The following is a 12,510-nucleotide window of genomic DNA, read 5'->3' as shown; positions in this document are numbered from 1 at the left end:
CAAGTTGCTATTGCAAGCACTGGATCCAACTTTGTCTGACCCCCAAGTGCAGTGTTCTCCCTGAACTCCATGCTGTGGAGGCTGCAAAGGGGATGGATGAAAAAAGGTGGGGGGGGCGATGGATGAGACATGCCCAAATAATGTGATGCATAGCAGAATGTAATCTGTGCTTGTGTGAGTGGTCCTGGTGGTTACAGAGCAGTAAAATGGCCTACGCCAGGTCAAATAAAGAGTCATTAGTATAGCTAGACTTAGGATTCATATTCTTTAAGCCCTCTTCCATTTTGGGGTTTTTTGGTTTGGTTTTGGTTTGGTTTGTTTGTTTCAGTTTAGCTCTCCAAACCAGCCTGCCTCTCCACCGACCCCACCCCCTGCGCAGATAATATATATTCTGCTTCCTAGGGCCTTGGGCCTTTCAGAATGTGGAGAGCCAAAGAGCACTGGGGTTTAGTGAAAAGAGCACTAGATTTGAATTAGAATTAGTGTTCTAATTCTAGCTCCAACGATTCACTCTAGGCCGCTGGTATGGCCCTTTAATTCTAGATGACTCATTTTCCCCTGTGTGAATGAGAATGGTTTACTTCAAAGAGGTAAAGAGATAAGTAATAATAAACTAAAAATAGTGCACAGCCCTTTTTGTTGCCAAGGTGACATATAATTGATGAGTGGAATTACTTACTACAAAGCATGTTAGAAAGGGATGCCAATTAGAATCTGTGTTTCTGTATAATGGACTCAGCAATGAGAGAAAAGATGCCCCTGTAAAATGTTAAGAAACTACATCTTAAAAAATAAAACAGCAAAAGCGATCTGAGGATTGTTTGGGAAGGTTGGGGGTTTAGAGGTTTGAGGTTGGTTTGTTTGTTTTTCTTTTATAGCTTTGGGTGTTTTGTTTTGTTTTATCCTAAAGATGTTAATGGAATCAGTACACCTTGTCTGATGCTAAAAGCAGAAAGAGAGACTTATAGGAAATTAAATGTCTTCTGGATATGTCCAAGAGGCACCCATGGCCCCAAACAAAATGACACATCATCCTCACCTCAGGGAGCCCCCCCACCCCAGTTCCCTGCATCCCTGAACCATTTGTAATAGATATTCAGGAATCCCCGAGGCATTTACCATATGCTGCATCCCCCGCAGGTTGAGTTTTTGCAGAATGAGTCAGCAGTACCTGAGTTGAGATTTGACTGAGGGAATTTAGAGAAGACAATACCTGTGAAAAGTTGACAAGCTCCCATTTGGGACTGATTAGCCATCTTTGGGTCCTTAACGCAATCCCCCCTTCTGAATCCCATACAATGCAATAGGTTTAAAATGTTTATCATAGAAAGGGTTTGGCTGTTGGCAATAAATTTTCTCACGTTGACTTTGGAAGCTCACAGTGTTAGTAGCAAGTATTTCTCTCTTCTCTCCATTTCCTGCCCTTCTTGGTTTTTCAACTTTGAATTCCTCATTTCTTTAATCTCTGTTGAGGAAGTCTCTAGAGGGTGCTGAGGGTGCTTGTTGGAAAATACAAGGATGATAAGGCTTGTCTAGGCTGATTTGCAAGCGAGCAGTTAGGAGACAAACCTGCTAGGAGCATGCACCAATCAGAGGTCTGGCTATAGAGGGGCAAGTTTGGGTTACCAAATCTATCACCAACATTGATTAAGGATAATTGTCACACCATCTTTCTGGCATTCCATTTCCCTGAGAGGAATCTTTTAGAACTTTATGTATTTAAAAACAAACAAACAAAACAAAACCAGGTTCCACCACTGGTATTAGAGGTAAAGTGGCACCAGTGAATGATCCCAAGGGTACACCATAGAAGCTGTGGTCTACCCTGATGGAATAAAAGAAAAGGGGATAATGCTACAATTTGGTTCTTGGGCTTTTCCTTTTATCTAAAAGCATCATTAACGTCATCACCCCTGGCTTTTATCCACCTCCAGCACCAATCACCTTTCCCAAATCAATGCCTGTAGAAACAGCTGCCACAGCCTCTCGTCCTCATTTGCATAGCCTTGTCTGAAGAGCAGACTGCTCAATACTGAGGGATCCGGTTTCTCATCAAGAAAATTGCATTTCAAATGAATATCTTATGTGTTTATAGGGAAGTTACTAATGTAGTATAATGAGATGCCTGTCCTCCCCCTCCTTTCTGGGTAAGCGATTTTATACTTTCCCAAAACCTAAAATTAATGATTGCAGTGTAGCAGATAGTACTGTTACAGTGGTTAGGGAAGCTTTCCCAAAAGCAATCTGGAATGATATTTCATTCATTTATTCATTTAATAACTATTTATTGAATGCCTCCTATGTATAAAGTATTAAGTCTACCCTCAAGGAAGCTGGTGGAAATTTTTAAATTATAGATACACAGAGAGATATATAGTCACATTCATACACAGTCTAATAAAATGAAACATGGAAAGTTATAAGAACCATAAGAGATAAAATGCTGTGGGCACTCAAAGGGAGAAGGTACTTCAGAAAAGGGCTTAATTGAGGAGGTAACATTTGATCTGGCTTCTAAAGGGTAACTAATTACTATATCTTTACAAAGTGTGTAAATGTGTATGTGTTTATGAAATCTGGGTCAAGTTTAAATGTATGAGATTGCAGGGGAAGATGCTCTATGCAGAGGGTACAGCAAGATCAAAGTCAGAAAGGCTGAGCTCTGTACAGAGAATAGCAATGGTTTAGTTTGTCTGGACTGTGAAGTGCATGAGAAGAACAATTTGCAAAGGAGATTGGAAAAGTGGGTGGGAATCACCTCACGCAGGACCTAGAATTCTTGGCAATGAAAATTTGTACCATATTCTGCAAGCATTTGGGGAACTGCCGAAGGTTTTAGAATGAGGGTATAGTATAATTAGAGCTAAGGTTAACACTCGAAAAATAATAATGCAGTGCCTGCTACTGCTGTTATACAAAATAATGTGTGAAGTGGCTGGAACAAGCACCTGATGCACGGTAAATCATGGAAGCAGGTATATTGTGGTGATTTAGAACATGGACTGGTGCCAGGAGCCCCGGGTTCAAAAGCCAGCTTGCCACTTAATAGCTGTGTGATCTTGTACAGATTTCTTAACCTCTCTATGCTGCTGTTTCCCCATTATAGAATAGGATTAATGATAACACCTATTTTATAAATTGTTATGAGAGTCACATGAGCTAATACATATAAAGTGCATAGAACAGTGCTCAGTTTTTAATAAAGTACTTGATACATGTTAGCTGATATTATTATTATCATTTTTTATTCATGAAGGAGATGGAATTTGAATAAGCCTTTAAAAAATAGATATGATGTAGACATGTAGAAAGGTGACTTTCAGGCACAAGGAAGTGCATGACAAAAAGAAAGTGCAAGGTGAGTGGGGTGAACCATGGACAGTTCAGTTTACCTACAGAATAACGTAGGTTAAGGAGTTATTAGAAAATAAGATTCAAAAGGTAGGCTGGAATCATATCATGAAGGACTTTGAATCATAAGCTAAGAATTTTAAGCATCATCTAAAGACAATGGAGAGATATTGAACGTTTTTGAGTAAGGAAGTGACTTGATCAAAACCTTCCCTAAGGAAAATTAATCTGATGGCGGTGTGTGTGTGGGGGGGTGTTGGATTAGAGAGGTAAAAGACTTGAGGCAGAGAAATTAATTAGGAAGCTATTGGTGTAATCCACAAGAAGGTCATAAGTGCTAGATTAGAGTACTGCCATGAGAGCATGAGAGTGGAAAGGACAGAATAAGAGAGGGATTGGTGCAAGTCCGGTAACTGAAGAGGAGCAGGGAAAGGGAGGAATCACAAAGAGCCTCAGAGTTTTGAACACAGATTACTGAAAGGATGGGGTATCGTTAGCAGAGACAAAGAATAGAAGAGGTAAGATGATAGGTTCAGCACGGTCAAAATGGAGCTGTAAATCACAGATGACTTTGTAGAAATTGACAAGCTGATCCTAAAGTTTATACAGAAATTCAATCCGGAATAACCAAAAAAAATCTTGAAAAGGAAGAACAAGGTTGGAGCACTTCCCAGCTTTAAAACTTACTACAAAGCTACTGTAATCAAGACAGTGTGGCGCTGGCAATGAGGCTAGACATATAGAGCAATGGAATAAAGTTCAGAGTCCAGAAATATGTACAGTCAATTCATTTTACTCAAAGAGTGCCAAGACAATTCAATGGGGAAAGAATAGTCTTTTCAACAAATGGTGCTGGGACAACGGGATCTCGTGCAAAAAAAAAGTGGTTTTGGACCCATACCTCACACCATATACAAAAGTTAAGTCCAAATAGCCTAAACGGTCTAAATGTAAGAGCTTAAACTATAAAACGCTTAAAAGAAAACATAGATGTAAATGTTCATGGCCTTGAATTAGATATTGCTCTCTTAGACATGACACCAAAAGCACAAGCAACAGAATAAATATAAATAAATTGGATTGCATCAAAATTTAAAACTTTTGTGCTTCAAAGGACACTATCAAGAAAATGAAAGACAACCCATAGAATGGGAGAAAATTTTTGCAAGTCATGTATCTGATAAGGGACTTGTATTTATAATATATCAACACTTACAAATCAATATTAAAAAGAAAAAATGACTCATTTTAAAAATGGGCATAGACCTTGCTCTAAAGAAGATATACAAATGGCCAAAAAGCACATGAAAAGATACTCAACATCATTAGTCATCAGTGAAATGCAAATCAAAACCACAATGAGATACCACTTTATACCCACTAGGATGGATATAATAATTTAAAAAAAAACAGAAAATAATAAGTGTTGGTGAAGATGTGGAAGAAGAATTGGAACCATGATCTGTTACACATTGCTGGGGGGAATGTAAAATGGTGCAGCCCCTGTGGAAAACGGTCAGGCAGTTCCCTCACAAGGTTAAACAGAGGGCTTCCCTGGTGGCACAGTGGTTGAGAGTCCACCTGCTGATGCAGGGGACACGGGTTCGTGACCCGGTCCGGGAAGATCCCACATGCCACTGAGCGGCTGGGCCGGTGAGCCATGGCCACTGAGCCTGCATGTCCGGAGCCTGTGCTCCGCAACGGGAGAGGCCACAACAGTGAGAGGCCCATGTACCGCAAAAAAAAAAAAAAAAAAAAAAAAAGTTTAAACAGAGAGTTACCATATGACCCAGCAATTCTACTGCTAGGTATATTAGAAAAATGAAAACATGTCCACAGTAGCATTTCTCATATTAGCCAAAAATTATAGAAATAACCCAAATGTCCATCAACAGATGAATGGAGAATAGATAAAGAAAATGTGGTATATACAAACAATGGAGTATTATTTGGCCATAAAAAGGAATGAGGTACTAATACATGGATGAACCTTGAAAACATTATGCTAAATGAAATGAAAGAAGCCAGTCACAAAAGACTGCATATTATATAATTCCATTTATATGAAAGGTCAAAATTAGACAAGTCCATAGAGACAGAAAGTAGGTTAGTGGTTGCCAGGGGCTGGAGGTTGAAGAGTGGTGGGAATAGGTAGTAACTGCTATTGGGTACAATGTTTCTTTTGGGGATGATGAAAATGTTCTAGGGAATTACCTGGTTGTCCAGTGGTTAGGACTCCGTGCTCTCACTGCCGAGGACCCAGGTTCAATCCCTGGTTGGGGAACTAAGATCCCACAAACCACGTGATGCAGTAAAAAAAAATTTTCTAAAATTCATTGTGGTGATGGTTGCACAACTATGTGAGTATATTAAAAGCTGTTGAATTGTACACTTTAAATGGGGGAATTGTATGGTATGTGAAGATTGATAAAGTTGTTTTTTAAAAAAATATTTTTTGAAAAGATTTTTTAATGGAGCCGTAGCCATTGATGATGACCAGCTTCAGATTTCTGAGTAGTATCCACTGTCAGTTGCTTCTGAGAAATTGATAAAGATAACAGAGAAAAGGCTTTTGGATATCATGACACAGAGGTCTCTCTCCCTTCAAGAAAGCAGTTTCAGGAGAGCAGTGAGATCAAAAACTGGATTGCAAGAAGTATGTAGAGGTGGCCAATAAGTAGACAAATTTGGCAGTGTTGAAAAGGGGACGAAGAGATGGACAACTTGTAACCTAAAGGAACTGAATCAGTAGGAAGACAGAGACTAAAGATGTAAGAAAGAGCTCATTGGTGATACATGGCCCTTAGAGCAACAGGAAAGAGAATCTAGTGCCCAGCTGGTGAAATTAGCCTCAAGGAAGAGAAGGAATATGAGGGAAGACATTTTCAGGTAAAGAAAAGAGGTAAAAGAAGGCATTTATTAGACATAGCTTCAACCAGCTCACTCAAGCATGAGGCAGAAAAAGTTTGATCTTGAAAGATACACCTCAAACTGTTTCTCATCGTTGACTGAGCTGATTGAAACTTTGTGTAATGAATCAGGAGTTACCTCTGGAGAGGGAGTAGAGATGGAGAAAAGGAGATTTTTTCCCATTTATTTGATAGACTTTTATGTTTGACTTTTTAGCATGAGCATGAAGAATGTACTCATTATATTTGTATTTTTAAAAAATCAGACTAGATGCTGCAGGAAATGTAGTTGTTTACCAATTGGAGGTGAAGCAAAGGAGCTGCCAAATTACACTGTGTACAAAATACCCTACCTTTTTCAAAGCTTCTAATTACCCTTTTCTCTACCCATCTGAAGCCCTCTTCATCAGAACTCCCTGAGGACTAATTTTCCCTTCCTGGTTATCATTAAAACAACTCTCCCAGAAACACCTGCCTTCCTTTATCCTTTTCTCCCTCCCAGTACCAAATATTCATGACTGTCATATGTATATGCTTTTCTTGTGTGTCAGTGTGTATTGCCCTATCAATTCTACCATAGGAATATCTCCCAAATCCATCTCTTCCTCCCGACCCTTGCTGCCACTGGCCTGGATGGTTGCAAAAAAACCTCTTGATGGGCTTCCCTGGTGGCACAGTGGTTGAGAGTCCGCCTGCCGATGCAGGGGACACGGATTTGTGCCCCGGTCCGGGAAGATCCCACATGCCGCAGAGCGGCTGGGCCCGTGAGCCATGGCCGCTGAGCCTGCACGTCCGGAGCCTGTGCTCCGCAACGGGAGAGGCCACAACAGTGAGAGGCCCGCGTACCGCAAAAAAAAAAAAAAAAAAAAAAAAAAAAACTCATGATAACCTTCACTGTATCCTATGCTGTAATCAGAGGGTCTTTTCAAAATGTAAGTTTAATCATGCCTTGTGCATGCAGTGCACACGTACATGCACACACATGTTTGAGACATTTCATACCCTTTAATGAATTCTTTTCTATTGAAGTATAGTTGATTTACAATGTTGTGTTAGTTTCTGATGTACAGCAAAGTGATTCATATATTATTTTTCATATTCTTTTCCATTACGGTTTATTACAGGATACTGGATATAGTTCCCTGTGCTATACAGTAGGACCTTGCTGTTTATCTGTTTTATATATAGTAGTGTGTATCTGCTAATCCCAAACTCCTAATTTATCCTTCCCCATCTCCCTTTCCCTTTTGGTAACTGTAAGTTTTCTATGTCTGTGAGTCTATTACTGTTTTGTAAATAAATTCATTTGTGTCATATTTTAGATTCCACATATAACTGATATTGTATGGTATTTGCCTTTCTCTGACTTACTTCACTTAGTATGATAATCTCTAGGTCCATCCATGTTGCTGCAAATGGCATGATTTCATTCTTTCTTATGGCTGAGTAGTATTCCAGTTATATATATATATATATATATATACATACACACACACACACACACATACATATATACATACATACATACCATGTCTTCTTTACCATTCATCTGTCAATGGACATTAAGGTTGTTTCCGTGTATTGGCTGTGAACATTGGGAATGCATGTATCTTTTCGAATTAGAGTTTTCTCTGTATATATGCCCAGGAGTGGGATTGCTAGGTCGTATGGTAGCTCTATTTTTAGTTTTTTAAGGAACGTCCATAGTGTTCTCCACAGTGGCTGCACCAATTTACATTCCCACCAACAGTGTAGGAGGGTTCCCTTTCTTCCACACCCTCTCTAGCATTTGTTATTTGTAGACTTTTTAATGGCCATTCTGACCAGTGCGAGGCAGTTTTGATTTGCATTTCTCTAGTAATTAGTGATGTTGAGCATCTTTTCATGTGCCTCTTGGCCATCTGTATGTTTTCTTTGGAGAAATGTCTATTTAGGTCTTCTGCCCATTTTTTGATTGAGTTGTTTGGGTTTTTTGATATTAAACTATATGAGCTGTTTGTATATTTTGGAAATTAAGCCCTTGTCCGTCCATCATTTGCAAATATTTTCTCCCGTTCTGTAGGTCGTCTTTTCGTTTTGCTTATGGTTTCCTTTGCTGTGTAAAAGCTTATTAAGTTTGATTCAGTCCCATTTGTTTATTTTTGCTTTTATTTCTATTGCCTTGGGAGACTGACCTAAGGAAAACATTGGTATAATTTAGAGACATTTCATAACCTTTAAGTAAAAGTCCAAACTGCCTGGCTTATCTGGCCCTTTGTGCTCTAACCCACGTTTACTTCACCAGCCTCACTCCCACCACTCCCTGCTCCAAGCCTTCATGCTCTGGTGTGTGCAGTTCCTTCTGTAAACCTAGTCCCTTACCCATAACCCCCACAACCCTCCCTGCTTCCAGTTCCCATACCTTCACCCCCATGTGCCTGTAAACTTCTCCTAATCTTTATTTATTTTCACTTTTTATTTCAAGATAATCATACATTCACAGAAAGTTGTAATGAAATGTACGGGGAAGTCTCTTCTTCCTACAGCCTCCTCCAGTGTTGCCATCTTGTACAATTATAGTATAACATCAAAATCAAGAAGTTGACATTGGTACAGTCTATAGAGCTTATTCAGTCTTCACCAGTTATACATGCACTCGTGTGTGTGTGTGTGTGTGTGTGTGTGTGTGTGTGTGTGTGCATAGCTTTGCATAACCACAACCACCAGCACAGTCAAGGTACAGAACTGTACCATCACCACAAGGCTCTCTCATGCTACCCTTTTATAGCCACACTCGTCCCTAACCCCTGGCAACTACTAATCTCTTCTCCATCTCTCTAATTGTTTCACCAATGGTATATAAGTGGAATCATGCAGTACAGATTTTGAGATTGGCCTTATTCACCCAGCGTCATTCTCTTGAGATCCATCCAAGTTTTTTGCATGTATCAAGAGTTTATTTCTTTTTATTGATTAGCAGTATTCCAATGGTATGGGTGTACTGCAATTTGTTTAACCATTCACTTGTTGAAGTACATCTGAGTTGTTTCCAGTTTGGGTTGTTAAAAATAAAGCTGCTATGAACATTTATGTACAAGTTCCTATATGAAAATAAGTCTTAACTTCTCTGGAATAAATGCCCAAGAGTGCAATTTTTAGATTGTATGCCAAGTCCATTTTTAGTTTTGACAGGAACTGCCAAATTATTTTTCAGAGCGGCTATACCATTCTATATTCCCACCCAAAAGGTCTGTATGATCTAGTTTCTCCACATCCTCACCAGCAATTTATATTTTCACTGTTTTTCATTTTAGCCACTTTGATAGGTGGCTCATTGTACTTCTCATCTTTTAAAACCTGACAAGAGTTACTCTACTTCCTCTTCTGTGCCATCACTGATATTTCATTTATCATTGTGTTTTAATTATTTATTGATATAGTCCGAGTCTTCCCCTCTGTTCTGAGCTACGTGAAGATAAGAGCTGTGCCATATTCGTCATTTTTTTTTCCTGCAGCATCTGATACAGTTACATACTGGACACACAGAGGGCACTCAGTAAATGTGTGCAAAGTGAGGGAAAGAATGAAAATGAAAAATCGTTAGTCTTGCTTGCCTCCCCCTCCTCCCCGTTAAGCTGTAAACCTTTTTAAAACAGAAATCACACCTTCGAAGCTCTGTGTCTCCCAGCAGCAACTAATAGGGTGCTCTTTACGTGTAGCTGCTCAATAAATGTTGGCTAACTATTCAGGTGGCTTATCTTCCCAGGAGATAAGCACATGAAAGAGAGAATAGGCCTGAGTATTCCTGTATTAAAGATCATATGTCATAAGTTTTATAATATTCTTATGATCTCCACAATCACTGAATATTTGTCTGTGTAGATGAGAAATCAAAACAAAACGGTCTTTTGAGTCAAAGAATGCCTCTGCAACTGAGCACTTTTCAATAGTTTCAATACCCTGGTTACATATGAATTTTGGAGGACAGCATTTCATATCCCTGCATTCCTTTTGCAGTTTCAGAAGGATCTGGAATTTTTCTATTTTTGCTGAACTGGTATAATTTGACATGTTGATTATGAAAGGGTCATTAACCCCAAACATTTTTTATCACTTTTTGACTCTGCATTTTCTCAACTCTGAAGTATGTTAATTTGCACTTGTTTATATGTCTCTGTAAGAGTTACTCAGGCCCTCGAGGACTGGTATATGTTTTGTCTGGGAGCTAGATTGTAAGCCCCATGAGAGCAGGGACCTTATAACTCCTAGGAATGCATCCTGGACATTGTCAACATTCAATTAATGATAATACTAGAAACTTGCCTAAGGTCATCTGTCACAATAACAACTTCCTTTTCATCTCTAAGGCTTCTGTCAGGAAAAGCTCTTAGGTTGATTTGATAACATTGAATGATTCTACCCAAAATTATGCTCATTATTACCCACTACAATTTGTTCTTTAGAGTGCTTTCAGATTTATAATTTTGGATCAGTTATTATGGTCCCCTTCCCTATAATACCCTGGTTACATACAAGTTTGGGAGGGCTGCACTTCATAACCCAGAAGTCTTTTAGCCTAATACAAAGTAAGCTGATAACATCTATGCTTTCAAAGCGTTTAATTCTCTTCACCAACCCTCATTGATAACTAGGTGGTAAACTCCAAGTATGTTGACAATCTTAACTTATCAAAAATAATCCTTAATTCAGTGTATTGTCCTATTTTCACAGATTATAAAATGGAGTAAATGTGTACTAAACCAGTCCTATGGCTGTTGAAGTTAAATTGATATGAATTTTTTTTTCTTTTTTTTTGCGGTACGCAGGCCTCTCACTGTTGCGGCCTCTCCCGTTGCGGAGCACAGGCTCCGGACGTGCAGGCTCAGCAGCCATGGCTCACGGGCCCAGCCTCTCCGCGGCATGTGGGATCTTCCCAGACCGGGGCACGAACCCGTGTCCCCTGCATCGGCAGGCGGACTCTCAACCACTGCGCCACCAGGGAAGCCCTGATATTAATATTTAAAGGAAGTCTGAGTTCTAAAACAGAAAAGCAAATTTGGTCCTTGGTGAGGATGGAGGTAGGGGGAAATTTTTTTGTAAGTCAGGTTTTTTGAGCTACAATTTACATGCAGTCTGATTTACCCCTTTTTAGATAGAAAGTTTGATGAGTGTGACAAGTTGGATTTTTTTCCCTTCACTATTTGCTGATTCAACTATACCTCCCACTACCCTCCACAACCACCCTTAGACCAAACCGCCCTATCTTTTTCTGACATTTTGTCTCCTTTTTCTTTTCCAGTGTACTAAAGGAGGTGTACATAGCCTTTAATCCCAAAGCAGTGGTCTTACAGCTGGGAGCTGATACAATAGCTGGGGATCCCATGTGCTCCTTTAACATGACTCCAGTGGGAATTGGCAAGTGTCTTAAGTACATCCTTCAGTGGCAATTGGCAACGCTCATTTTGGGAGGAGGTGAGTACAAAGGAAGGTCACCAGGAGAATTTGTTGACCTTCCCCCATGTTTTGTCCATTGACACTGAGGAAAACTTGGCTTTCTTAGATTGGATAATACCAACATGCCCATGGTCCAGAAGCCTGAGTCAATGAACCTGCCACCTTCACAGTTCAGCATAAGGAAGTACTCTGACACACTCCTCCTCAGCCTGGCATGTGCCTTGACTCCTTGGCACTCTGAAGTCTAAGTTTCCATTCCTGAAGCAAAGGTGCTTTGGTTAAAGGTGACATCAGATCTTATTAAGAATAGAGAATGTTAACCCCAGTGGACTTTGATCCATCTTCTCAGTATAGCCTTTGAGTCCCAGTTCTAATCATTATCTTTTGGAAACATACCACTAAAATTCTAACCCTACTCACATATAAGTAGTAAACACATGAATTAATTGAATATCTAAGCTGAATTCAAGAACAACTTCTCCCCCACTAAAAAAGCATGGATTTGTTACAATAAAGCAAAATTGAGAGATCTAAAGTGTCTCTTGGGCATTTTTGCCTTCAGTGTGTACTGATGTTTTGTATTACTTAACCATCAGAAAGCTGGGTGTATTCAATAGAAGCATTTACACATTTGTGAAAGGAACCTTTCACAAACCTCAACTACCTTTGTAGGTGCCTTGCTTAGAATCTTCTGTCTATCTGGCACAATCTTTATTACATTAGATGAATGGGCTGGTGTGTTAAAATAACATGGTCAAGCAGATTGAGCTTAAAATGTATGTATTATGGAAGCGCTAATAGTTTGTTGTTTGTCAAA

General features: G+C 39.5%; 1 protein-coding gene across 2 annotated transcripts in view; it reads left to right on the top strand.

Annotated features, from left to right (window-relative positions):
* The window catches only part of HDAC8 (histone deacetylase 8), a gene marked incomplete at its 3' end in the record, with an annotated part of 240,672 nt that overhangs the window by 84,913 nt on the left and 143,249 nt on the right, over positions 1–12,510 (top strand). For both annotated transcript variants that reach the window (XM_079727243.1, XM_079727244.1), the window contains exon 8: positions 11,539–11,711. In XM_079727243.1, the coding sequence (XP_079583369.1) occupies positions 11,539–11,711 (173 nt within the window). The remainder of the gene's footprint in view (positions 1–11,538; positions 11,712–12,510) is intronic.

This window comes from Hyperoodon ampullatus (assembly GCF_949752795.1).
Source record: "Hyperoodon ampullatus genome assembly, chromosome: X".
Lineage (NCBI taxonomy): Eukaryota > Metazoa > Chordata > Mammalia > Artiodactyla > Ziphiidae > Hyperoodon > Hyperoodon ampullatus.
The sequence above is the reverse complement of the archived record's forward strand: the minus strand, read 5'-3'. Positions and strand labels throughout refer to the sequence as shown.